At 39.4% G+C, this 27,922-nt stretch overlaps 2 protein-coding genes across 12 annotated transcripts in view; one reads left to right on the top strand and one right to left on the bottom strand.

Moving 5' to 3' along the window:
* Nucleotides 1–8,875, bottom strand: part of ECD (ecdysoneless cell cycle regulator) — a 16,080-nt gene extending 7,205 nt beyond the window's left edge. Inside the window, exons 1-7 of one of the 5 annotated variants that reach the window (XM_063132970.1) lie at nucleotides 8,828–8,875; nucleotides 6,672–6,787; nucleotides 5,213–5,431; nucleotides 4,146–4,263; nucleotides 3,749–3,836; nucleotides 3,263–3,441; nucleotides 1,044–1,236 (exon numbers count right to left, since the gene is read on the bottom strand). In XM_063132970.1, coding sequence (XP_062989040.1) covers nucleotides 1,044–1,236; nucleotides 3,263–3,441; nucleotides 3,749–3,836; nucleotides 4,146–4,263; nucleotides 5,213–5,411 — 777 coding nt within the window. In that variant the 5' untranslated portion in view covers nucleotides 5,412–5,431; nucleotides 6,672–6,787; nucleotides 8,828–8,875. Of the gene's footprint in view, nucleotides 1–1,043; nucleotides 1,237–3,262; nucleotides 3,442–3,748; nucleotides 3,837–4,145; nucleotides 4,264–5,212; nucleotides 5,432–6,671; nucleotides 6,831–8,169; nucleotides 8,228–8,464; nucleotides 8,481–8,827 lie in introns of those variants that run through there. The other 4 variants (XM_063132969.1, XM_063132971.1, XM_063132968.1 and 1 more) reach the window with 4 other exon arrangements.
* Nucleotides 8,621–27,922, top strand: FAM149B1 (family with sequence similarity 149 member B1). 7 transcript variants are annotated; one of them, XM_063132961.1, is made up of 16 exons: nucleotides 8,621–8,753; nucleotides 10,577–10,672; nucleotides 11,566–11,698; nucleotides 11,853–11,995; nucleotides 12,688–12,807; nucleotides 13,884–14,051; nucleotides 15,381–15,568; nucleotides 16,631–16,764; nucleotides 17,357–17,410; nucleotides 18,795–18,907; nucleotides 19,937–20,161; nucleotides 21,922–22,039; nucleotides 22,596–22,721; nucleotides 23,662–23,743; nucleotides 23,836–23,977; nucleotides 26,766–27,922. In XM_063132961.1, the coding sequence occupies exons 1-16, from the start codon at nucleotides 8,704–8,706 to the stop codon at nucleotides 26,908–26,910; spliced, it is 2,037 nt and encodes a 678-aa protein (XP_062989031.1). In that variant the 5' UTR covers nucleotides 8,621–8,703; the 3' UTR covers nucleotides 26,911–27,922. The 7 variants fall into 7 exon arrangements, with proteins under 7 accessions (XP_062989031.1, XP_062989030.1, XP_062989034.1 ...); XM_063132960.1 differs by having other exon boundaries at nucleotides 26,763–27,922; XM_063132964.1 differs by having other exon boundaries at nucleotides 23,836–23,970; nucleotides 26,766–26,916.

Genomic DNA, 27,922 nt, shown 5'->3' with positions numbered 1-27,922 from the left:
TACTAGTAATGTGGAAACTCAAAAAACAAACAAACTATAACACTATCAGAAAAAGTACTGTGACGTATTAGAAACTACCCGATCCAATGAGTTATGAACTTTTGTAACCAACAGCTTGATTCATCAGATACACTAAGATTCATAACAAATTTATTATGGCACAAGCTTTCGAGGGTGCATTTTGCATCTGATGAAGTAGATTATAGCCCACAAAAGCTTATGCTATGATCATTTTTTTTGTCTTTAAAGCACCACAAGACTTGTTTTTGTTACAACAATTCCCCCTTTGGAAATTATCATTAATATGTGCAGGATAAGTAACTTACGGCCTCCGAAGCTCTTGTCATAGTATAGTTAGTTGTTCTGGCATATTGACACTTTTTCTCAAGGCTACAAAATGTCATGGTTGGGATCGTAAGGGCTGCATGCCACATTTTGCTCATGCAAAAGACCTTTCATGTCCTCCATTTCCACTCCAGGCCTTCCCACAACCTAAAACAATGGCTAGTATCCAATGTTAGTCCTACATAGAACAGACACATTGAATGAATGAGACTCAATTTAGTTGTGACTAATTTAAGTCTTATTTATTTCAATGGGTCCACTCTACATAGGACTAGTGTTGGATATTACCCAATCACTCCCAATAGTTGGGAGACATCACTTGGAGAGTCACCCAACATAGCCTTATGTTACGAGATGCAATCAGAAAAGAAAAAACACTGAAGTCCCCCAGATGTTTGAAGAAACACTGGACTATGGGGATCTTCAATCATGGCTACTTCATGTGTTTTCATTTTCTATTTTCACACGTTTTCTAGTTTCTATTGTACTACAACAGAAAAGCAATGCTTACATCTGAGGTCAGAAGAACTTCTCATCAAAATGAACATCTTTGGGATTGATTTTTAGCAAATTTTGCATCTCTGCTAGTCTCATACATGAGAATGTCATGCAAGCCCATATGAAGTCATACGTAAAGCACATGTGATGACATGACTTGTGGAGTGACTAGTGTGACTCTAAGTAGAACCATCACTTACTGATCTCATTATGCGCGTGTCTGGAGGGAAGGTTTTGAAAATGCGACATGCTTTTAAGTCAATGGGGTCTCGCAAGTAAAAAGCCTGGACTGCTGCAGACACTAATGCAGGACGTTGTTTCAGTACTACTGCAATGCCTGCAGGAAGATAGCAGTGAGCTCGGTGAAGGAAAGCCTGGATTCTCTCAGGATACCTATGGCAGAAAATTGCAACATGATGCATAACAAAGAGACACAGCTCTAACAGAGAAAACAGTTTGTTTATATGAAGTCATTTTCCTGTTTCTTCTAACTTTCTCCAATTTAGCAGTACGTGCATGTATATACGTACATCTACAATTTAAGGTAGCAAAGATATCTATACAATCGAACTACAGTAAATCTTGCTTGGGTCTCAGTTTTACTTTGCCTACTCTAAAGGGAAAGCACATATGTTACCCTGTACTGAAACGTGTTGATCATTAGAGGACAGGAAAGCATCATGTTGTTTTCTCACAGATAACCCAATCTTTGAGTCTTTCACTTGTATTTTTTTTAAAAGTTTTTTTTGGCAAAAGCTAAGTGTAAATGTAGCCCTGAATATCAATGATTACAGTTCCTCCATAACAATATAGTTTAGAAATCTGGCCAGAACATGCAACTGCCCAACTAACCCAGAGAAATCTGTCTTTATTACAGACAAAAGACTGTAACACATCTACTACCATTAGCCCTCTGGGAAGGATCCCAGCAGGGTGGGGAGGGAGGCAGGCAAGGAAGGAAGACTTCAGGCATTTGCTCCAGATTCCAGCAGCATTATCCCTTTCTCCCACAGGGCTATCTACCACCAAATGCCCTGTAAGAAGGCTTCTGATAACTTGGTATCTGTTGATATTGTTCCCTGAATATTTTAAAAATGTATTTTGATGTTATTTTTCCTCGTATTCTGAAAGGTGGGACAGAAATAATTGTAATAAAAATGAACAATGTGCATAAATTAGCAGTGTATGAAGTATTCCATGCAATATATAATGGAAACATTCTTTCAGATCAGGACATTTTGTCCTGAATTTTTAGACAACTGTTTAATTTTGCTTTATTGGAATTTCTGGGAAGGCTACTGAGAAAATCCAACCCCCCTCTCTTAAAACAATATAGGATGTCTTATTATGAAACTCAAATGCCAAGTGTTAATGATGAATAATTAAGAATTTTAAAATGCAAATAAGTAAAAAATAGTAATTATATTAAAGGGAAGACACAAGCAGGTTCACAATGAATTCTGGGAAACTGGCACCAAAAAACCAAAAAACACCTGTTGCTACGATGACCTGGATGGTAAGCAAAGAGACAATACTGAGTTAAAGCCCCATCATTTGGACCAAAGAGTTATTTGAGTACTGAAGAGGTACGAGACTATTATTATTCCAAGTCTAAAGTGTACTTCAAGTTTTCACCTATTAATTAATGAGCAAAAAATATTGTGTGACGTATAGACATCAAAAAGCGTGTGATATACAGATGTCTAAAAATTATGGACTTAGGTTTAATTAGCAACTTTTGAGTAAGGACCTACCTTCTCAAAGGTAAAACCCGTAATTATATCTACCCTAAAAGGTGTATGTGTAAGCTTTCTTGTATGTCTTAATATTTAGGAATGTTTAGTAATAATGAGATAATTAAGACTGTGAGCCCTAATTTATGTGACAGTAAATATTAGCTATGTGGTAATTTCTACACAAAATGGTATAAGTATGTGCTGATTTTGGAATGATGGAACTTATTAGAAGCTCACCAGGCCTGCGTACCTGTCACCTGAATGGCCGCCTATGCAGTATAGAATGGGGAACTTGACACTTAGAAAGAAATCTTTCCTTTTTAAGCTATTAAGACTAGAAGTCAAAGCCCAAGAAATGTTTAGGAAATTCTAATTTCCTATTAAGATATTAAGATATTAAAATCTTTAACAATGCTCTGTTTAACTACAAGAAATGTCTTTATTTTATGCAAGTTTTATTTTAATATGATTTGACAAGTATAATTCTAATGAAAATTAAAAAATGGATCAATCTTATTTTGGTACAAAACCAAAATTGAATCCACCTAAAACAATTTTTGGTATATGCTTTATTTGAAGTGTTTTGATCAGCTATAGATAATTAACTAGCAGTCAAAGGCTTCTTAACTACTGAAACTATAGTTTGAAAACCCTCTTCAAAAGCCAAATCCATAACGACTTACCCACTGATGCGCTTATATATTGCTGCTCTGATAGATTTTGCAGCCATAAAGTCCCCAGAATAGGTAGAAAATAACTTCAATGCCTGAGGAATTGTAAGATTGGTAGCCGGAAATAATATCTTCTCTTCAGGAGTCTTTGGCAATGGAACTATGCACAATTGCCCACAATGAAAGAACACCTGAGAAAAATATAAATTACTGTTAATTCTGAAACTTCATACAAGTTCTAGACTTCTAAATGATTTTAAACAACAATAACAACAATGGTTTAAAACTCACTAATATGGTATCTCTGCAAGAGTTGCAAGAGTAATATTTATTTAAAAGACTTTTATGCCATGTTTTGGACAAAAACCTCCAAGATGGCACAGAAAAACATAACAATATAAAAGATTAAAATAAGTATAATTATACACATAGGCATACAGTATACTTCCTTTAGATTTAGCACTATTTTAGTAGCTGGTATTCTAAAATCTCTCTTACCCGATTGATGCTGTTTTCAGGATTCAACCACTTTGGAAGAAAATCAGCTGCTTCTATTAGCAGGAATTCACCATCATTATCATCCACCCTATTCAAATTAAAAATTGCTCTCTCATAAATGTGGAATTGCCTCACTCTTATTTAGCTTTATGGATATATTTAGCCAATGTGAAAGACAAAATTATGAATTACTTTGAGGTAATCATATTAAGGCCCTCTTAATCCACCTCTAGAGAAAGTAATCTCTTTCCCCACTCCGCTTTACACTAGCGCAAGAGAAGGGTGCCTGCAAAGGAAATGTTATTGTTTAACATACTGCAAACTTCTATATACATTCAGTTTAAACTACTTTCACAAGTGATAGATTAACAATGTAAGCATGTTTGTTCATAAGTACCTAGCTGCTAATTCTGGAAATTCCTTTGTAATCTCCTTTATGAGGTATACAATAAACCATTCATCTTCAATATTATCCCCAAATTTTGTGAAGCCAGCAATATGTGCAGGAATATCACCTAGAAAAACAGAAAAGTAGACCATATTACTAATAAGCCATTTCTCTTTCTAATTAAGCGACAGTAAGCATAATTGAAATAATTGCAGGTACTTTCCCTATTTGTTCCTGCCTCCATTTCCCTCTACATTCTCTGTTGCTTCCCTGTGATTAGGTTCGCACAACACGCTAACCCACACTCAGTGGTTGAATGTGGATTGCTGTTGTTGAACCATGGGGTTATTTGTTGAACATGGTAGCATGTTGCCTGAACTCAGGATATTTTCTGCAAAGAAGCTTGTCAACCATGCAGTGTGGCTTATTTTTCTCAGACAAGCTTGAGAACCCATGATTTGTTGCTGGGTTGTTCAGAGTGGTTAACAAGCCACATTGCATGGTTAACAAGCCACCCTGTGGAAAACGTCCTGAGATCAGACAACACATTAACCCACAGGTCAACAACAACTCACACTCAACCACTCTGACGCTTGTTCTTTGTAAAGTTCCATAAACACATGTATGCATTAATTATAATATATGCCACCAAATCTAACACAATTGGCTTACGTGGTTGTTGTTTTTAATCATTTGCTCTTTTTTTTGGAAAAAATAGCTGTTGGGCCAAAAGCATGGTAGAGTGTCTTGATTTAAAGGTTATATACTTTAAAAAGGACCACAAATGTTTTTAAACATTCAGTATAGAAATGAAAAATTGAAAATGTTCAAGCCGTCCAACATGCATTAAGAAATTAAGATTGACACAAAAAAAACCCCACCCCATCTTCAGAAAGATGCAGTTAACGAATGGTGTCCTGCTGTGTCTGTGCAAATCACGGCCATTTGGGATAAAAGCTTGGACAGTTTCTATAATGCCACAGGTAGTATATTTTACATGTTCTCATAGAACTGGACAACTCTTTCCCACATTCAAAACTAATAAAACAGAATGAAAGCAAGGACAACATTTTCACCTTTGGCAGGTCTGTACTTTAGATTAAATGGCTGGTTTTGCCAGATGTAGGAAACCAGCATGGGTGCAAGGTGTGCTAGTATTTTTTCAATGTATTGCTGAAGAATTTCTTGATGATGTTTGGAGTCTTGTGGTTCATATGTCAAGAATAGTTGGTACTGCACTGCATCTTCCACAGTTGCAAAGCTCAGCTCCTCCATTCTATAATTAACAAAGTATCCTTTAAAAAGAAAGATTTCAAAGCCATTTATACACACAGTAATACTTTCTCCAACACATTACATTAAAATGCCAACAATACTGTCAAAATCATACTTTTATTCAGAGAACATGCACAACCCTATTTTTCTATGTTGCTAGAAAAAGGCCTATAAAAACATTTCTTAATGAGCTCCTTGCTATCTAATTGATTTGTCAATCTTCAGAGGTGACAAAAGCTGGCAGTCATTAAAAAAAGTGTTTACATCTAGTCACAAAAATCATTAACCATTTCCAGTTCAGCTAACAGCCATTGCTTCATTGACTTTAAAGGCGCAATCCAATGCATGTTTAGGTAGAAAAATGTCCTACAATGCTGGGTGTTGTAGGACTTTTTTCTGTCTAAACATGCATAGCATTGCACTTTGAGTGCCTTAAGCTCTGTTCACTTGCTAAGTGTATCTAAAGTAAGGAGCCAATATATCACTGAGGAAAAGTGCACACAATTACCCCAATAAATGCATATACTTCTATATGTAATCAATAGAAAAATATATCTGTTAAGAAAAATATTACTTAGTGAGCCCTCATTTATGAATGATGCAGAAGTATTCCATTCATCTAGTGCAGAGGTGGGCAATTTGTGGTCCTCCACATATTTTGGTCTACAACTCCAAAGATCCCTTACCAACGGCAATACCAGCTAGGGCTGATGAGAGTTGCAGTCTGAAACATCTGGGGGACCACAAATTGTCCAGCCCTGATCTAATGCTCACAAAACACTCTCTGAGAAATAACTTTACACAATCCATCATGGGAGTATAGGGGGTGGGTTCAGATTTAGTTGCATGTAACTGTGCTGGTGAAAGTGGACTTCCCTGCCCCCTCCTCCCCACAGCAGCCTCTCCAACCCCTGTAAATGTTACACTGAGGTTCAGGGGATCCTGCTGAATGAAGTGAAACGTGCGGTGGGGGATACTTGAAAATCAGGCAGAGGCACCTTCTCTGAGTGGATCCTTCAATCAATGGAAGGCATACTCTGGATTCAACCTACTGTCTGCTTCTGCTTCTTTTTTTAGATGGCAAGACTCCTATACTTATATAATAATTACGTGATGGGCACAATCCTGCCATTCCTGCATTGAGCAGGGGGTTGGACTCGATGGCCTTGTAGGTCCCTTCCAACTCTGCTATTCTATGATTCTATGATCCCCCAAAATCAGGAAAAGCTTTCCACAACATTGCATTCCCATGTAAGGTACCTCTGACTTCTTGAGTTGGTGTCTTATCATGTAAATGTTAAACACACAGCGTTTTTGTCAGAAGAAAAGGAGGCAACTTCAGGGTGACAGCAGTTGAATGAGTCACTGTTCTTTACCTGGTTAGAAGGATAAAAAGCAGAATAGACATTTCATATAGATAGATCTATGGAGCTCACTGGGTGACCATGGACTATGTTTTGTCTCAGTCTAAACTATCTTACAGCGTTGTTGTGAGAGTGAGAGGGAACATCATGTCTGCCATCCCTTAGTTTTTTTGGGGAAAGGCAGGATAAAAAGTGATAAATATAAAGTGTTACTGTCCCATATCAAAACCTCTGGGATGGCTGCTAAGGAGACTTAGCCGACTTCAGTCTCTGCTCAGGATAAGCTTAAGCAGCGTTTTTAGGTTTTCTTCATGTTTCCTACCTCAAAACTGTGATTTGCTTTTACGCTTTATTTTGTATTTGCTGTTGCTAGCTGCCTTTCCATTTGTAGTGGAAAGTCAGGATATAAATATTATAAGTAAAGTTTTCTTTTCATAGTTGTGATCACTGGAACAAGGTCTATGTACTAAAAATGCAAAGTAGGTGCAACCCACTCCCCGCCACACACTCAAAATGTCCAAGTAAACAACTAAGCTAGGGTGACCATATGAATAGGACAGGGCTCCTGCATCTTCAACAGTTCTATAGAAAAGGGAATTTCAGCAGGTGTCATTCTATGCATGCATAGGGTGACCATATGAAAAGGAGGACAGGGTGCCTGTATCTTTAACAGTTGTATTGAAAAGGAAATTTCAGCCTGTTCTCCATATATACAAATGACACCTGCTGAAATTCCCTTTTCTATGCAACTTTTAAAGATATAGGAGCCCTGTCCTCCTTTTCAACACCTAAGCAAGGGTGACCATATGAAAAGGAGGCCAAGGCTCCTGTATCTTTAATAGTTGCATAGAAAAGGGAATTTCAGCAGGTGTCATTTGTATATATGGAGAACCGGTTGAAATTCCTTCTTCATCACAACAGTTAAATGTGCAGGAGCTATACTAGAGTGACCAGATTTAAAAGAGAGCAGGGCACCTGCAGCTTTAACTGGTGTGATGAAGAGGAAATTTCACCAGGTTCCCCATATATACAAATGACACCTGCTGAAATTTCCTTTTCAATACAACTGTTAAAGATACAGGAGCCCTGTCCTCCTTTTCATATGGTCACCTTATGCATGCAGAACCTGGTGAAATTCCTTCTTCATCACAACAGTTAAAGCTGCAGGAGCCCTGCCCACTTTTGTAACTGACAGTATGGATTATAAATTTAGGGCTCTCATTTCTTCCCCCTGAGAGCATGAACTATGGCAGTATCGTCTAATGGTTGAAAACAAGCCGGTACTCAATGATATTGCCTTTTGCTTTACTACTGAATCTTTTTACTGTATTTGATAGAATCTTATTTTATTGTACCGGCCTTTAGCTAAACCCAATGAAGCTGCCTGTACTTACTGTAATAGTACCACTGTCTTGAAACTGGGGGAAACTGACAATGCAATCCTACCCAGAACCGAAGGCCCTTGGGTTCAACAGAACTTACTCCCAGTGCGAATAGGATTGCAATCTGAGGCAATCCTAGGCGCTTTCACTCGGGAGTAAGTCCCGCCGAAAACAGCGCGACATGCTTCTGAGGAAACACGCACAGCGTAAGGCCGTAAGGGGCAGCTGTCTCCTGGGGCATCTCCCTCTCCCGCGGCCCTACAAGTCCCCCACGCACGCACGCAGCCCCCGGGGACACAGCGCTCACCGAAGTCTCGCGAAACCTCGCAGGCAGCCGCCGGACGTGCGCCCCGCTATTACCTCATCGCCGCGCGCCATGACACGCGACTCGCGCTCTGCCCCCCCCCCGACCCCCGAGCGCAGACTTCCGCTCGCCTTGCTCGGCTGGGGGAGGAAGGGGGGTGGGGCGTCGCCATGGCGGCCAGGGGCCGAGCCGGCCAGCCGGCAGCGCCGACGAGGCCCGAGATGAAGCGCTGAGGCGGGAGGATGATCTCGCGATACACGCGGAAGCCGGTGCCCCCCGACGCCGTGGGGACGTGAGTGACTTCCGTGCTTGCCCTCACTTCTCCGCTCCCAGCCTCCCGGGACGTCTGTCGTGCCATCCACTCACCCAGGCTGCCGCGGCCTTGCAGAGCGCTTGACCCCGCTTCACCCTGTCAAGTCCTGCCCGAGAGCCGCGTTCCCACGTACCTCTGCCCCGGGCGCTTTAAAACGGCGGCATCGCTGGTTTCCGTAGAGGCCGCCCCCTGCTGGCCCAAAGTGTCACTACCACAGTGCGAGTGCAAACGACCCCTTCGGTGCCAAGCGGGTGCAGGGAAGCGGCATCGCCGCTGCGAGGGCGGAAAGCCTCCGTCTGATGGGGTGCACGTGAGACCAGCTCGCGTGGAGGAGGCGAGCCTGTGCCTGGGCTGTAGGCAGCTGGGCGTACGCGACGGAAAAGACGCCCTCCACGTGGGAAACGAGCGCCTTGGGGGAGAAGGGCGGTCGGCTAGCCTTTGCTCCGACGTCGTCTTTTCTATGATTTTGTTTTTGTTTTTTGGAAAGGTTGTTTATCTGCCCCCCTCAGTCATTAAAAGGCTGCCGATGCGGCTTACAATCTGTCATCAAAAAAGTCAGTCAGTCCCTGCCCGCAAGCTAACAATCCAAAAAGACACGACGCACAAGGAAGAGGGGATGGGGAGGGAAGAGGGGAAGAGCAGACTGTCAGCAAGGCTGATGGAATGGCCCTGCTTTCCCCTCTCATCTCGTGGTGGTGGGCAGTCCAACTGCCTGTTCCCTTTGCCTGTTCCTATGTCCCTCACTTCTTTCCCGCAGGACAGTTGATGTCACTTTGCCCTGCAGGGAGGAATCCAGCTGGAGCAGGCTGTGATGTTCCCTTTGCTTACTCCTGCAGGGGAGATCTTGGTATGGACCAGCATTCCAACAGCTCTCCACCTGCAGTTGTACTACACAGGCATTGGTTTACCATTTCAGTGTAAACTATGGCTCTGATAGGCTGTTGGGGGAGATGCCTGTAATAAAAGTCTGTCTCTTTTCTCTGTGGACCTGTTGAACCATGTCTTGGAATAACCACACGTTGTTTACGTGTTCGGAGGATAAATCAGAGGGTATTTTTTTAAAGCCAACAATTCATGGGAAGACCTGGAGTTCTTAAGGCTGCAATACTTTGTAGTGTTAGGCATGTGTAAGCCCACTGATTTCAGTGGGGTTGGGCAGACCTAACTATAGAATTGGGCTGAACCTCAGCCGTTTCAGGATCATGTAAATCACAGCTGGTTTCTTAATACAAGCATGGCAAGGAAACTGTCATTGAAGAGAAAAACACGGATCTAACAGCCCAAGAAAGACAAGCAAAGGTGGGTTGGGCTGAGAGTCTGTGACTGGCCCAAACTCACCCAGTGCATTTCCATGGCCGAGTGGGGACTAGAACCCAGATCTCCTGACTCCCAGTCTGACACTTTAGCCTTCACCACATTGGCTCTCTGCATGTTGGGACTGAGACAGAAACTAAACTTCTGTCCATTGCCAACAATCAGTGCTGAAGTGCTGAACTGTTTGATGAATTTCTATTTGTAGATCCTTTAGTAAAAAAACAATGTAGGAACACATGGTTGTAGTTTTTTGCTTCGATAATTGGTTAATATGTTAAAACCTTTTGGGTTCTTCTGGTGTGACATAAGCTAAAATGTATTGTATATTTTGAAAATGCATATATTTATATAAATGACAGTGAACACTTCCCAAACGTTTTAAAGATTTATTGCTTGTATTAAATTGCAAGAAGACATTTAATGAGCTTTAGAAGCTGGAATTCATTTCCAGCAATCAAGTTACATCTTAATTTTATTTTTTTGTTTAGCCGAGAAATTACAAAGAATGCCTTAGAACATCATCCCCTGCCAGACTCACTTGATGACAGTTATCCATCCACTGAAAGTCAAGAAGACATTTCAAGGTATTGGGATAGTATAATTATTAATATTTTTTGTGGGAACAGAGTAGAAAATAACTTTCTGTTATGCACTTTCATTTTCTATTACTAAAACTATTTCTTCTCTGCTTCTTAGTAGGATTGAGACACTTAAATACCTAGCTAAAGATTAACTATCTATTTTTTGGTAATGGTCAAATGTCAATTATGATGGTGTGGAAAGTGGTATCCTGACTTTTTAATTTGCAGCATGGTGTCGTCAGATAGCAACGACAAGAGAGAGGCTCTCTTCAGTGTTCCAGAGCAGGGGCATATTCATATACACAACACACACTTCGTTTAGGAGAAAGCACATGTTTCCTTCCATTGGATCCATAACTGCATTTTAAAAAGAATGTTCTTTCATCTTTTTTATATATACTTTATTTAATTTGAATTTTTAATTGTATAATTATAACTGGACTGGCGTTGGAAATCCAAAAATCAACTATTTTAAAATATTGTTCACATACTTTTAAATTTTCATAATATTGTTATAGCAATTGATTGCAGAGATTTAGAATTTAACTTTATTGTTTCGTGACTTAACAAATTTGTTTTGTAACTAACAAACTTCTCTTCGCTACAATTCTAATATATTAATGTATTACAAATATGATTGTTAACAGAACTATGTGTGTATACATTTTATGGTACATGGATCTTCGGATGAAGATTCCTACCGGAATTCCTGAATTGAGCAGGGGGTTGGGCTCGATGGCCTTATAGGGCCGTTCCAACTCTACTATTCTGTGATTCTAAACTCTTCCATGTATACTCCTTATTTTCTTAAAAAAGCGTAACCCATCAGTATACATATGACTTTGTCTTAGGTAATTTTCCTTTTCTTTCTCTCTTCCCCAATATGTGCATTTCAGTGAGTCTGAAAGTACAAAAGATTCGAACTACCAATCTGTCACTTCAGTGGACGATGGGAATTTATGGCCAGCCAGTCAGAGCTTCACAGGCAACTCCACAGAAGACAGCTCAGTCTTTTCTTGGGGCTATGATGTGAGTAGAGAGTATAGTTCTTCAGTTTAAATTGAGAAGAGACCTTTGAAGGCCATTGTTGATCAATGCAGATTCCCATCCTCCATTTATTCATATATTTTCACACATTGCCCCAATTTGCACATAATGGCAACCCAGTTTTTTCCCCTCGCAGGAATTTGATAAAGCTGCTACTCGGCAAGTTCAGCAGATATTCAGACACATTGATGAGCTCTTGTATGAAGAAAAAACAAGTGTTTATGTTGAAGGTCTTGAGGAAGAGTGCCAACAGTGGATGTCAAGCTTCCCCCATCTCAGGTACCTTGATGTATTAATGCTGGATATTTCATACTAGAAAAAAATAAGTTTATTACAGGGCCAAGGCTGTGCTTATAGGCTTCTTCAGAACTGATGTAACTAATGTCAATAAAAATAACAATTTATTTCTGGGTGAGTCGTTGCAAACTGGACCATTGGGTTGATACATATGTCATGATAAGCCAAGGTTTTGGGGGAACCCTGGTTTATCGTTTACGAGTAGTGCGCTTGTAAATTCTGGCTTATTGGGCCATGGGTGTTTTTAGTGTAATGGGCGCATCAGGGACTCTATCTCTCCCCTGACAAGCCTGTTTTAAGCTAAGTTTTGTTATTGGCTTATGACTATCTTGTCAGGAGGGAAATAAGCTAAATTAACTTCAGACAGAAGGTCTATGGTTTGTTTAGCGACTCAAAGGAACTCTGGCTTATTGTGACGTATAAACCAGGCCAATGGCTGATTCCAGTATTTCTTACTATGAAGCTGAAGGATTCAATACTAAGAAGTGGTTCATTTGGAACATACTAAATGCAATTTCAACACAATATTGTAGATCATCATTTTTTATTGATGTTGCAATATGCTTCACAATATACCCATTGAATTCTTTATGTCTTGTTTTGTGGATTAGGTATACTTTGTCATGTTTATTCAAAGCCTTTTTTGATTTTTACAATTTTCTTTTTGATATCAGGATTGTAGGGAAACAAGTAGTGATTCCCACAGATGAAGGCTATGGATGGTATTCTAGTTCAACTTGCGGCACCTTAGCTTTATCAGACATGAGCCCAATACAAGAGAAAGATCCTAGTGAGTAAGTATCAGTAACCACAGGTTTTTGCAGCTTTCGTTTTATGGTTGGTATCTAACACCCACCACCCCATGCATGGGTAGTAGAAATCGTTGCTGTTCAAGGGGGAACTTAAAGGCCCCTATTTGAGAGCAAAACACCTACATATGCCAATTTGGATCCCAGCCTATAAATGTGTTAATTTGTATTTCATTTTGAAGACCTAAAGCCTTATGTAGATATTCATTTTTCCCTTTTTAAATTTGTATGGGACTACAGCTTCCTGTTTAAATCTTTGGAGAGAACAATTCCATGCCCCCTAAATAGTGTGTGTGTGTGTGTGTGTGTGTGTGTGTAGGATAGTTTGGATCCCTGGCTCTCAGGTTGGAGTCAGCACTTTGACTGTGGAACTGGGGCTTTAGCTAGGCCTAAGGATTATCCCAGGCAAATGGTGGGGTCGTCCCTGCCTGCTCCCGGGATCCCCTGTGTGTCATTTGGATGCACAGGGATGATCCCGGGACAATCCTGGCATATAGGCCTGGTCTAGCCATGGTGTAGGAATATGAGCTCCCCCACTTCTCCTTTGCAGTTGCCAGTTGATTCTCCAAGGTCACAGAGACCCCAGCTACATGGACAAAGATGCCCATCTTGATAAAATGCGGAGTGGGAGGAGCCCAGAGGCAAAGATTGCCTTTGCTGCTTCTCTCACTGCATTGGATGGCTGTAAGTGTCCCAAGCTTGGAGGCCTCCAGCCATCCCAATAGGATTGGGCCCTTAAAGCAACTATTGTACAGGGTGCTCACTAAAGTATGTACAGTACATAAACATATCTCTTCATCCATTTGTTTTTTCCCTCTTCCATCCTCATCCTTTTTCATTTTGTGTCATGTCTTTTTGATTGTAAGCATGAGGTCAGGAACTGTGTTGTTTTTATTAATCTGAAAAGTGCTGTGGGTGCCTTTTCTATCAAGAAGGTCTAAAAACAATAAAATAACATAAGTCACCCATGTAATTGTTATCAAAACGGTACTGTTGCTATATAAACAAAATTTATTAATGTTTGATTATTGCAACTTGGGAAAATATACTTTATTTTTTAGGTTTAGTATTCTGGGCAAAAAGGTCCCCCCCTCTGTTACTTCTGTTTGTATAGAAGATAACTTTTCAAAACCTCCTGAATTAAGTTTATTTGAGAGTGAAGAAGAAGGTGGAGTGATTGTCTCTGAAGGCATAATGGAGGAATATTTGGCATTTGACCACAGAGATGTGTAGGTATTGAATATTTCTTTTATCTATTCTGCAGAGACCTGTTTACTTCTAGTGTCCTTGAATTAATTACCCAAATGTTATAAGTATTTATTTGTTCTTAAAGTTAGAAAAGAACAAATCAAACATTACATTATATTTTTAACAAACAGGATGAACGTATATATTTCCAACTTTAGTATAGAAATGGTTGTCCTTTCACTGAAGTGTTCTTAATGGAAATAGTTTTAATGGAAATCTGTGCTAGTGATGTCACCCATTAGGCATAGTGATTTTATCACCAAACAACTGTCTCTATAATTTCCCAGCTTTCTTTTAACGTAATATCATTATGTTGTTCCTAAGGCTAATTGCATTTTGAGTGTGTCTGTGAGATAATGTAAGTCAAGTTGCTGATGGGCAAATTGCAGGGGGGCACACGGGCAACTTACAAGCCAAAGGACATAACGATGGGTTGCATATTTTATTCATACATAATTGATTAAAATGTTTATTAACATGCCAGGGCCAATACTGTTTCACTAGCCTGCCTGGTGAAAATACTACTGTTCAACTCTGTCGCCATTTATCATTTACAAAGTTCACGTAAACCCCTGAGTCTTACCGCAGTTCTTTGGCTTTGACTGACATATTTGTGTTCACCTGAGAGATTTGTAGAAAAATTATCCATCTTTACTATAGTATATTCTAATTGCCCTACTAGCTGTCCTGGACTGCTCATTTTACTTTGGAAGGGAGATATAGGCTCAGTTCAGAAAAAACTTTTCTCTATGCAGTGAGAAAACTCTACTCAGCGGTTGAGTTTTTAGAGGGTACTCCCCACACAACATGTTCTAACTCCACCATTGTGTGACTGTGGGCTCCCGTGGAGTTGAGTAAATGGCAACTCAGTGTTTGATTGACAGCTTCTCTGCCCTCTCTCCTCCCCCAGTCCTCCTGATGGTATCCCATCAGCCACTGCTGCAAAAAAACAATCCCAGCAGCTCTCTCTCACTTGCTCCTTTTTCCACTCTTGCCAGGGAACTCTGTAGCCAGTGGGAAAAGTCAGCTCAACACAACGGGAAACTCCATGGAGCCCTCCACACAACACAGCAGTTGTTCAGGAACTCTTCTCTGCACAGCATGGATATTCAGCATGGAGAGTTTTCCCTCCAGACAACACATTTCTCAATGGTGGTGTAAAAACTCCAGCGTGAAGTTCTAAAACCGCCATAGAGAAACGTGTTGTCTGAACTGAGCCATAGCCTCTATATTTGTCAAGTGTGTCCGGCTTAATTTTTGATTATAAGAAGTTAACACAGAGCTGTCATATTTGTTTGTCTTCTTCAAAGAGAAGAAGAGTTGCATGAATGGAAAATGGGGCTTTCACCAGACAGGCGAAAATTAGGTTTCCCTCCTATCTCACCATCATACTGCATGAAGGATGCTGTTCGTTCCTATGTGTTTGATGATGTGTGGAGTGAAGTCTTGGGTTGGATGGAGCAGCTAATCTGTAGACACTGGGAAGGGTCAGTCTCAGGTAAGTCTCAAGGCTATGTTATCTGCTCTTTTTCAGAATACACTTTTAATACATACTTAGCATTGTCCAGCTCTGGTCTTTTGAAGTATACTGTATGCCTGGTTATAGTTTGGGACTAGTGAATCAGATTTTAAGAAGGTATTTGACAATGTCCAGCTATTGCTAAAAATCTCATTGAGCAGCCTGATCCTATATGTAGGCTTTTATTGCTAAGGCACAAACAGTACTTTGTACTTGGTAGAATCCTCCTATGACTGGCAGACGGGACCAGAGCTGCCTGTGCATTTGTTGTAGAACACTTTTTTCTACTCAAGAAAGGCAGGGCAGCACTGCATTGTGAATCCCAGGTACCAAGCATCTCCTCTGGGGCTGTTTTTAGCTCCTCTCCACCCTTGTCCTACCTCTGCCAGAACTATGTTAGGCACTTATATTCTCAACCTGCAAGAGGGGGCACTTTTTACAGATTTTGTATCCCATCTTCTTTACCATCATGTATTTTTATTACGTCTGTGTACGTATATGTTGTAATGGTGGTCTGTTGACTGTAAATAAAGATTGATTGATTGATTGGTATGAGAACATCAGTTGCTGCTTCCTTGGAGAGCTGGGTTCGGGTCCTAAAACTGATGCAAGGAATTGTGGCCTTGGGATATTTATTACCTGATCCTATTAGAAGCAGTGCTCAAACAGCCTGTCATAGGACTGGGCCTTTAAAAATCTTAAGACTGCATTTTTGTGTTTGGGAAATATTACTACTCGTTCTCAGAGACTATTTATTCGTGTCTGTTTTCATTTAGGGAATAGGACATATTTCAAACTGAGATGATGACCGTAGTCCAAAGCACACAGAATTCCATATTAGATGTGTGTTTTTTATTTTTATAAGGCTTTTTTTAACAGTCCATTGAAATTTAATTCCATCTATTCTAGCTCTTTAAATAACTGTGGCAGTCAAGGGTACCAGTCCCATTTTGAGTATGGTTTTAAAGGTTAAAATATCTTCTAATTTTTTTATAAGAACCCCAAGCAAGTAATGTATACTGATGTTGTTTGTCCTGGTAGATGATGAGAAGAATGTCATAACTGTAGAAACAAGCCGAACAGATTCAGGAAGCCCTTTTATGCAAATTGAGCCTTTGCCGTTGTTGTTGCCTCGAATGCCACAAACCAAGATGCCCTCCATTACTTCAACTCTGGTACGTTTGACAAGTGGTAAGATTTATGTCAGTCTGAGATAGCGCCTAGGCGAAGAAAGTTGTCTTTTTTTTTTTTTTTGCCTGAAAATTAGAAGTTGCAATGGCTTGCCTATGACTGTCCTTGTGAAACTTTCATTGTGTCATGTGCTATCACAACTTTTAAATTTCTGTCCACTCTTTCTTGTATTGCAATTATTCTCCTTTGCACTTTGAGTAGATAGAGGTATGCAGAATTGGGACTGGCAGAGATTTTCTTACTGAAAGCTACCTTGTGAGGCCTTGATTAACAAGCACAGAAAACATTAACGCTACTTTACTCAGTTTCGTAGCCAACAGAGAGAAATGTGACCTCTCTGATTTGAAGCACAAAGCCGGCTTGTTTATTTACTTCTGCTTTTTTTTTTAAAAAAAATGTCCTGGTTCTTGCTCTGCATACTCTCCATATGACTAAATGCCCATAATAGAGATAAATACCAGAGGCTTGATCAGTGTTTGATCTGTTTTAACTCAGTTTCTTTCCTTTTTTTTATTTCCCCTCCACTTCCCTGTATAATCCTCTGTCTTCCTCATGTATACCTTATTGTATGCATAGTACTCAAAACGCAGATGTGGCCGCAAAACCAAAAAGAAGAGAAAAGCACCAGAAGTATGTATGACAGAGGGCGTATAGCTCTTTTTTTCCTGTCAATGCAGCGGGTGGATTTTTTGGCATTTCTCCAGTTCAGGCAGAACTATAAGGGAAAGCCTCTATCTTGATTCTGAATTAATTTACATGGAAGTAAGATACATTAATTTCAACAGAACTTACTCCCAAATAAATCAACATTAGGTCACATCTTTTCTTGCATTCCTGTTGTGTTAAGGAGGCAATTGGGTATATCATGCAGTGGCAAAAAAAAAAAAAAACATTCTACCATTGTATTCCTTTTTTTTTAGTATTTAGATTAGTTAGGCATCACTAACATTCCAGGATAGCAAATCCAGGCTGTGACTCTTGAATAAATTCAGTCATAAATCTAATAAACTTTAGTGAGATTTGTGCTTATCTTAAGTCTTTTGAGGATTGTAGATTCGCCCTGTACTTCTAAACACATTGGGGCTTCGTGTGCAGCTGGGCTATTCTGATGTCAGCTTTTACTGTAACCCTTGTGCCTGCCAGAAAAGCTGCTCTTCTAGGGCAGAAAGTGAACTGAATGCACTGAAGTGCTTCTGTACACCTCTACTTCTTTGGATACGGTAGGCATTGTATGATTCTTAGCACAGAAGCTGCTCTAGCCAGCTGTTACGGTTTTAGAAGTGAAGTAATAAAAAGCTTGCTAGAAAGAAGGAAGGACTGAAGAGATTAGCCCCTTCATCTGACTTGAGAAGAGAAGCAGTTGTTCTAAATCCAGCTGCCTCACTGATGCTCTAGCCCTACAAGTGAGTTAAGCTGTTGCTAAGAACGTGTATAAGAGTGAGTGGATCAACAGGTGACTCCTCTCCCTGATTCCTGACAATTACGTCATTTTATCAGCGGTGATACATGCAGCAATCCTGAGCTTTATGCAGTTGGAATTAAGTTCCCCTGAAATTGGTCTGTCAGACTTCCATGCAAACGTGCTTAAGACCAAGCAGTTAGTTGGTGGTACTTACAAAGAGTACAAATGTAACCATATTGCCATGAAGATGTGTTTACACAGGTGAGCTGAAAGGTTGCCTGGGCTAAAATTAATTTGTCCAGCTTGATTTCTGTTAAATTTAAGTAACTTAAATGCTTCATGTAAATTAGCATCTTGGTTGTGGAACTGTGTCATATAATAAGCAGCATGTATTGCAAAATACATGCATTAGGTGTTCTTTTTATAAGACAATTAATGGCTTCTTACATCTCAGAACAATTTGAGGATATACCTAGCTTTTCTTGAAGGTGTTGAAAATTACATTCTCTTTTCTAACTTCTTTTTTTTTTTTTGTAAGCATGAACATTGAAAGTGGACATTAATATATTTCACTTAATGCTGAGGGTAAATTTAATTTCTCGTAACCTGCAGGTAAATCTCTCTCAAGGAACAAGCAGTGGCCCACAGCGTAATTTGAATGGTTTGATGGTGATTCATGGGATCCCTGTACACCAAAGGAACCTGCCTCTGATGGACAAAATACTGTAAGAGTAGCAGCCTTTTGTTTAAAGAGACAAGGAAGCAGATGTATTGAGGTTCAAGCTTCGTCTTGATAGTTAATTTTATATTTGACCTTTGAACATCTTCTCATGTTCTATGTATCCTATGGGAAGTAGTATAGATCCCTTGCCAGGTAGGCAGTTAAACATGCCTAATTAAAAAAGAATAAGTATAATTGTATTAAACTGAATAGGAAATCCGGATGCTTCAGTTTAGACACATGATTAAATGTGTTGTGGGATCAGGGTTTGAAGTGACAGTTATAACGAAATAAAGACAGTTGAAGAAACATAATTAGAGGTTTTATCCTGTCGTTGAATTCAAACCAGATAAAAAACATAACAAAGCAGCAACCAAAATCCATATATGAAATAGTATACAGTACTAGTCATTTCCATTAGGGATCAGGAAATGCCTGACAAAATTAATTTCCACCACCTTAAAAAAAACTATAGTCTGAGTCAGCCAGATTTTGATGATGCTTTCCACAGCTGTGAAAAGGTTCTGCTCCATGCCACCACAAGTGGAAGTTTTTGGGTGGTGGGGTGGTGGGCAGGATCTAATAATGTCAATGGACAAAGAGACTGATATGTTGTGGGGAAGACATTCCCTAACCTGGGAGCCAGGTTCAGCAAAAATTAATGACCTGGTTCAGATGACACGGCATGGCTTGACATGGAAGATTTAACCAACAACAAGCCATGGCCCTCACAGGCGCTTCTCTACATATCCAACCCATAACCCTTGCATAAACCATTGTCTGTTCTAGAGTTGTGTGAGGATTGTTTAACCCTTGCATAACCCATGCTTGCTGGGTTCTCCCAACACAACAACCCCTGAACAGAAATATTAAGGGCGGTGATGCCTTTCTTACACATAGGTGTTATGAGCAGGATGTTTATGTCATAGCTGCATTTGTAGTGTGTTGCACTTAGTTAATTTATGCTGATAGTGTGAAATCAGTCAATGGATATTTCCTTTTGCTCCTCTGCTTTTCCCTCCCTTGGTGTCAGAGACTTGGATGACAGATTGCTTATGAGACCAGGCTCCAGTTCTATCCTGTCAACCAGAGCTCGGCCAAATCGCCCACTTGAGCTCAGTACTTCTTCTCTGTCCTATTCTGCACAGTCTGCTAGAAGACGTAATCCACCACCACGTACCCTGCATCCTATCAACACCAGTTATTCTCGCTCAGGGACACCAAGACCTATGGATGAAGTCATCAGAGGAACGCGACTGTATGTTGATGAGTCCCTCTTTCTCTGTGCAAATATTCAGCCTTATAGGATCAAATCTGTGACAATCAGGCAGCGTGTGTGAAAGAAGCAGTTAAATAAGAAGTCACTGTAACCTCATCTGTTTAGTTTTGCAAAAAGAAAAAAGTCTGTCCCTGAAAATAACTTCATGTTTCTAAGCTCTTCCTCATAGCATTTTTGTAAGAGCTGGAGCCTTTCCAATTCTTACAACAAGCAACTGTTGATAGTCCCTGTGATATCATTGATGGATGACACAATTCCCCTTCATATCCACTCCTTTAACCCTATGCTATTTTATGAGCTTTTACCGTTTTTGAAGCTAAGTGTGCTGCTATTGAAGAGCGGGAATGCTTGTGAAAACCCTTAAGCAAACCAGCTATCCCATTTTAAATTCCTTCCTTAAAGTGAGGGGAGCTTTGTGGAGGCTGTGTTACTCCTTTCCAATAAGGAACATATAATACCTTTTTAAAAAGCAACCCCCAGAATTAGTTTATCCCCTATGCATTGCAGAGGGATAGGGTATTGTGCCATTAGTGTTGGATGGTGTGCTATTGGTGCTACTAGTGCTTTTATATCATTCAGAATAAATTGTTTTTTTTCCTTGTTAGACGTGTGATACTCAATTTTTCTCTCCACAACTCCTCTTTTTGTTGTTTGCTTAAAAGTTTTGAGTTTTATCTCTTCGGTATGTTGTTGTTGTTTTATCTCAGGCACTGAGAGGTGCCAGCTAAACATGTGAAGAGAGAGAGGCAAGACTAGGACTCCCTTTGAGTCTGGTATGAAATTGTGAGGTAGTATGGTAGTGCTAAAGGGGATTGGCTGCTTCAGCCTCAACCAGTTGCAGCTATTGTGTATTTTCCATTCTACAGCCCAGATAGAGAGCTCTGCGGTAATCATCCCTCAAGATAACCAAGGTATAGATCTAATAGAAGTACACAAACAACATCTATCTTACTTGTGTTGAGTTTAAAGCTCTTTTTTCATCCATTTCAGCCATATGCCAAGATGCTTGTTACACTAGTCACTTAGCTTCACAGTATGATATTTGCTTCAGATGCCAATAATAGCTTGCCTTGTTTCATTGGTATGTTTCCTGTGTCTGAGCTCATACATATCATACTTTTCTCTGGTGATTTAACAATGGATGGCATGTGGAGATGGTACCTCAAGCCATTTCTCAAGTATAGCACTTAAAATTCTGGAGACCCATCTGACTGAATCATGTTTACCATTATTTTCCAGAGATACAAGACAACTAGCATTGAGAAGTGAGTCACAAGGGAGGCATTTTATAGATCTATAAGCAACTGTGAAATTGTGTGTCTTTTAATTGGTGTGAAACAATATGAATAAAGCCCTTGCTATGAAATTAAGTTAAGTTATGAGGGGTGACAGGTTACCTGTGGATGACAGAGTTATGGTTATTATATACTAACCTAGGAGGAAAAATTGAGGCATCATAATTGGAAGTGACATAAATGCAACCACTTTGTATTCTTGAATGATGGTATATTAGACATAAACCTTGAAAAATGCATGTTAGATTCCTTCACTTTTCATCTCTGCCTGAAATTTCAACCAATGTAGAGCTCACCATTTAGCCGCAATTTCATTAACTCCCAACCATCCGATGTTTTTCATCAATTTGCATGCGCACTTCATTTCGTTAGTTAACCTGAGCTCACATCACTCTTGCCATTTCTAGTGCAAATGCATATCTTTTATTAATTGTTGTTTTCCAGCTCTGCTGCAAATGAGCAACTGTCATCACCTTCCCCAATGCCGCTGAGCAGAAATAATCTCTTGCCTCCTATTAGTACTGTAGATGTGACAGAACATTTGGGATCCCAAAAGCAAATGGTAAGCCATCTGTTCTGTTGCAAGAAATCAAGTCCCAGCATTATAGGCGTTCCTATAAACCTCAGCACTTGGAACTCACTGTAAAATACCAAGAATTGGTTGGGATTTTGAAAATAGGTTTCTAGTGTTAAGGATTTCCAAGAGAATTTTTATAAAAGTCATTGCATTTTTAAACGAACTGCACCCTCCAAACTCAGATACTGAATCTTCAGTATTGTTAATGCTTTTGCAGGTTTTGAGTGGCCTACTTTGATTTCTTCAGGCTGTCAGCCTAGAAGCACAATGCTATGCTGATATTATGCAGCGTATTGACAAGGGAGAGAACAGGCTGGTCTCTTTCTTTGGCTTTAATCTTCAGCAAATGAACAACCTGCAACAAGTACTGTTGTTCCCTTACATTGGGGGAGGGCATCTCCATCCCATCCTGACACTCCTTCTTTCCCAGCTAATGAATCTAGGGGTTGGGATTTTTCTGCTAGTGCAGAGAGTGGCTTTTTTAGCTCTTTTAGTATAAAGTTCCATCTAAAACCAATTATTTCTTCTCTTTACTTGGCAGAAATCCCGGGGAAATGCTAGCCGGGCTCGCAGTGCAATAGCAGATGAAATTAACCATCAACCGATGCATGAAAGATTTTTATTACCCGATAGTTTCTCCAGGCCCAATACATCACATGCATTTTGGGTAAGGTGTGTCAAAATTACATTAAGACCTAGATAGGTAGATATTTGTTTTGCTATCTCTGTGGGTAGGATACAATTCAGAGCCCACTGTTTGCAGCATCCTATTATTTTCTGCAATAAAACATCAGAAAAAATGTAACTCTAGGTACAAAACCCTTTGGACTGCATCCATAGCTTTTAAACTATTGGCTACCGATTAGAATCTGTACAGGTCACTTCTAAGTTGCCCTAGCTTTCCTAGCTATTACAAGATGAAAATCCGAATTGAGTTTTGATCCTTATCTGCATATTTGTTAACATTGCAAATGCTCCCTTTCCTTAGAGAAAGAGATAGGAGTTTTCAGCATGACTTTCAGATTCAGAGTATCCTGCTGACTTTATGCCCATTTTATAAATACTGTGATAGTGTGTAATCCTTGCTTGACTGCATAGCTTACTGTTGAGTATTACCATTAATGAAAAATTGAGGCGCAGCTTTCATTTAAGCATAGAGAAACTTCGGGGTTGTCTGTGTCATCTTTCAAAATTCTTTACTGTTTGTATCTTCCTCTGTTCCGTCACAATGAAATAGATAGAGATAATCCTTCCTGGTGGGAAAATTGAATATTCACACACACAGGGTGCAGTTCATTCCCTCCACACACTGCTGTTTGTGTGGAAGCAGCACATCAGGACACTACATCCTTTTCATCATGATTTTCAGTTATTTGAGATCTGACAACAATGCAGAGGGGGATGGGGATATGGAAGACGCACAGACTTCCTATTTCCCCATAATCTCCTGGAGTGCTGCCTCTTCATGCAAAGGTGCAGGGAGAGAAGAAACATGGTTCTTTTCGACTGTGAGGACCCCCTTCTTGCATGGGGGAAGACCATGCCCTTTCAATATTTTCACATTGTAACATCCTGACCTGGTATAACAATTGTATTTGATCTTTTAGCCAGACTCACAGTATCGTCGTTCTTGCACTGTTATTGATTATGCTAATCAACCACGAAACAGTAAAGGATCTGCAGGCACAGGTAGGTCCAGAATTGAACACGTATTGCTTAAAAGGACTTTTGTACAACTAATTTACAACAGTTTTAATGCTGAATTCTTTATTACTCTACAGATTCTGTTAACGTAGGAGTGATGGGAGTCAGTTTAGGGATATCTAGTTCTTCCTATATTAATTCTTTCCACCATCAGCCTCTTGGTCACTTCCTTAATGAGGATGAGGAGGACAAAGAAGATCATCCTCCATTGGGTAAGAAGTAAGAGGCAATTGATTTCAAAAAGTATGTCATTCATTTGATCATATCTCATAAAATATTTAGCATCCTTTCTGAAATGTAGTTAGTCATTTTGTCAAATGTTTAGTTTGTAGTCTGGGATTACATCTGTAGTTTCTGTTGCTGTCATTTCTACTGTTCAGCATACACACCAGTGTGTGTTCCAACTGTATTTATTTATTCATTCTTTCAATTTAGCCAAAGTTTGTCACAGATAAATCCTATCCCGCTGCTTTCAGTGGGACTAATAACAGCAAACTTTGCTGGATTGGGCCCCACTGGGTTTTCCTGAGGGATTCTTTTTCAGCATCTCTTCCCTTATAAAAGCAACTTAGGGCTGTTGAAACACAACCTATGTAAAGTGTTTGCATGCCAGTTTGCAGTGTGATTAAAACAGCCCCTGAATAAGCCACATGGTCTTTGTTTACTTCCGCTTTCTCCTCTGAGCAGAAAGAGGAAGTAATGAGGGACAAAAGAGGGTGGAGAAGCAACAGTAAGGAAACGTGATTTCCCCTGTGTGATGACGCTCATAAGAAAATCAAAACACCCACTGCAGCCTGCTCATATAGCCAGGTGTCTTGACCATTCTCCTAAAAGTGAAATGAGAATGGGCCAGGAGGCCATTCCATAAAGAGCAATCTACAAGGAGAGCATCAATACTGGGGAAGTCCTTCTCAGTGTAGGGTGCAAGGCGGGTGAGCATCCAAGATGAACACCAAAAGAGAGAATAATCTCAGGATGCTAGAAACAAATTCTTGTTTTGGCCTCTTGCTTTTTATTAGACCTTCTATCTGCAGAAATTATTTACAACAGATTCTTATGCTAGTATTTCTAATAAAAAGCAAGAGGCCAAAACATGTTTATAGCATCCTGAGACTATTCTCTCTTCTTTGTGTCCTTCTTATTGTAGCCATCAGCTGATTTTCAGATGACTGTGGTACCTGGAGGAAGGCTTATTCAGATGACTTAATGCAAAGAGTTTCATACAGAAGAAAGATCCCACAGGTATCACAGAACCATCATATTTGGAGCTACTCTTATTCAAGCTTGATTTGCAAGCATAATTTATTGTATTTTCAATTCTTAATTAAGCATATATCATTTACTTGTACAAAGAAACCTACTAGGAGTGATTTTCACAAAAAGTTTAGGATCACATTTCTGGGAAAGATGTTTAGATCATCATGTCATGGTCTCGTCCCGCCTTTTTTTTTTAAGGAGTGTTGGAAAGATTCTCTTATCTGGTACCTGTTCTGAATCTTGCATTCTTTGAAATCTGAGTTTCAAGTCCTTTCTATAGCCAAGGTGTCTTCAGGTCCATACTTCTTCAGTCCTACATACTAAATATACACTAATGTAGCAATGTGTTTCTTAATTGCATACCCATATTTTCAGCCTGATGAAATATTGCAGACATCAGACAGCATAATTACAATTGCTACGCTGAAGCTAATATAGGGCTTCATGCCTTTTCAGATAACTATGTGGAAAAGATTTTCCGCAGTTGAAGCTTCTATCATTGCACTTGCTAAAATTCACACTTCTGTACAGACATAGATGCCCTGTTTTGTATTTTACTGGCAACGTTGACCAAATTGTTTATTTTTTAAAATTTTGAACTTGCAGGCAGTGTTAATTTCCTTATTTCACTGGTGAATATAGCTAGCAGTTTACTTTTTTTCTTTTTTAAAAAGTTTATTACAATCTACCTTTTAACTCACCAGTGGCCTTGAAAAGCAGTTTATTACATACCTTTTCCAGCAGTTTCTTGCAGCTGGCTACTGTATCTGTTCTCAATATATTAAAAAGTGTAATTACTTAATTGACCTGGAGGATGATCGAATTCCTCACCATTTCCTTACCTTCTTGCATGCAGGATTCCCTTACTGCTAACCTAAGTTTCCCCCTTCTGCACATGTAGAAACTTGCATGTGTACAATGCTAGGCTTGGGAGACCCACTGGATTGTGCCTTTAATTTTATCTCTGTCTTAAGGCTATGTAGTTTAATAAGATAATACAGTAACTTGCTTCAGATGTGGAACCTATAATCCATCACTTGAGAAATTAATTATTTAAAATGAGAGTATTCAGTTAAATCATACAACTTTTTATTAAAAGCATACCATTTTTTGAATAAAAAATCATGGGATTTGTTTTGGTTTGTAAGTTAATTTGAAATTGGATAGAAACATTTAGTAAAGCTTCTGAAGTTTCAGAAGTATGTGTTAACTTTTAATAACAGGAAGAAAACTGCAATTGCATCTTGATTGTTGAGGTCTGGTACCTCCATTGCAGGAGCAGGATGGCTACTTCTCCCTTGGTCGCTTCCACACCACTTTTTTAATGTTCCAATTATATAGGAGGGAGTGATGATGTGGTTATTTCCTATGCCAGTGTCTCCTTACTGACACAGGATGCGGCAGTAGCCCTTCCTCGTGATCACAATTTTGTATAGTTAGCAGAGTAGCATGGGAAATCTTCTGGAAAGCAGCAACTACACCTTTCAAGGAAACGTATAAATTGGTCCTGAGAGCAAATTCAAATTTACAGAGGCTGAAGTGGCACAACCCTTTCACCTGCTTGGGCTTAGAATGCACCCCATCAAAATGTTCTTCTTCTACCACGTGAGCACATGCACTTTCAAATCATTCTCAACAGGTTTATTGTGGCATGAGTTTTCGTGGGTAATGATTAACATCACCATAGGCACGAAATAGACTTTGAGTAGTACAGTTTCTTTCAAAACCTAATCTGTTTTTTGCTTAGTAGGTCTTCAGTTATATGGTTCTGTGAGAACTCACAGCCGAGGTGGATCAAGAAGCAAGCCCCTGTAGCATGTTATGAGAAAGAGCTGTCCATCTCCAAGATGAAGGGAGAATCTACAGAAGCTTTTAAAATCAGTATTCAACTGTAGCAATATTGAACCAGTTTACAGAAGAACTCTAAACCTTTCTTTACAAAGAGTCTTATTTTTGTATAAACTTAAACAATTGCCAAAGACTACATGTTTGTATTGGAATTTTGTTTGTCAAGATCAGCTATGCTATTCTATGGGACGCTGAAAGCTTGTGTATTCGAAACCTACTCACCTCAAATATCCTGTTACTTATACATTCCATTACAAATAATGCCCGGCTTAAGATCCTGATTCCTGTAGCAGTAATAATGTTGTAACACTAGTTGACTTGCCATTTAATATTTAACAGCAAAACATTTATTTGCATTAAATTAGATTACAGCTTGGGTGAACTTCTAGTAGTTCCTCTAATTGTATAAAAAGTTGAAGGTTGTCAGTACCAACTGTTCACGTTTTGGGGGGAAACTGCAGAAAGGTAGCCAAGATTGAAATCTTATAGTGTACTTAAAATTGTTAATGTACTTAAATGTCGCGTACCATCATTCCCAACTTAAATCTATACCTCTTCACCCATTGACTTGGCTAAGACTTCAAGAAACTGAAGCAACTGTGTACACTACAACTGTACTTTCAGTACTTATTTACCCTTGTTTATGCAAAACAGGAAGTTTGGTCAAAACCTATGAGCAACTGTATCTGTGCCGCCGTCAAGTTCACAGTTTTAAGATTCTTTCATTGGGGAGAGAGAGAACACTTTCTACATTTGTAGGAGACATGCCTGGTGAGGTATGTTAACTTAGAAATAGTTAGAAAAAACAGCTTCCACTGAATATTGCATTTAATGTCTGCTATAATTTTAATATAGCTTAACAAAGATTAGCTTATCAAAGATTAGTTCAAAGTAAGTGCCAGGCTGCAAATGTATGAAGCTATGTCATTTAAAGATAGCTTTGTATTTTATTCTAGATACCATGTGAAAGTTGTAAAAGTCATGATGGGAATATGCTTTTATTAAATTGTAAAATAGAATAACTTTTATATGCAAATAAAAAATATTTTCTAAACTGCA

This window comes from Elgaria multicarinata, chromosome 8 (genome assembly GCF_023053635.1).
Source record: "Elgaria multicarinata webbii isolate HBS135686 ecotype San Diego chromosome 8, rElgMul1.1.pri, whole genome shotgun sequence".
Lineage (NCBI taxonomy): Eukaryota > Metazoa > Chordata > Lepidosauria > Squamata > Anguidae > Elgaria > Elgaria multicarinata.
The sequence above is the reverse complement of the archived record's forward strand: the minus strand, read 5'-3'. Positions and strand labels throughout refer to the sequence as shown.

Excerpts from the sequence above, each read along its gene's own strand:
- FAM149B1 (XM_063132960.1), top strand. The coding sequence starts at position 8,704 with ATGATCTCGCGATACACGCGGAAGCCGGTGCCCCCCGACGCCGTGGGG. Across the intron at positions 10,673-11,565 it reads AGTCAAGAAGACATTTCAAG|TGAGTCTGAAAGTACAAAAG; the intron begins GTATTGGGATAG and ends TGTGCATTTCAG. Across the intron at positions 22,722-23,661 it reads ATACATCACATGCATTTTGG|CCAGACTCACAGTATCGTCG; the intron begins GTAAGGTGTGTC and ends TTGATCTTTTAG.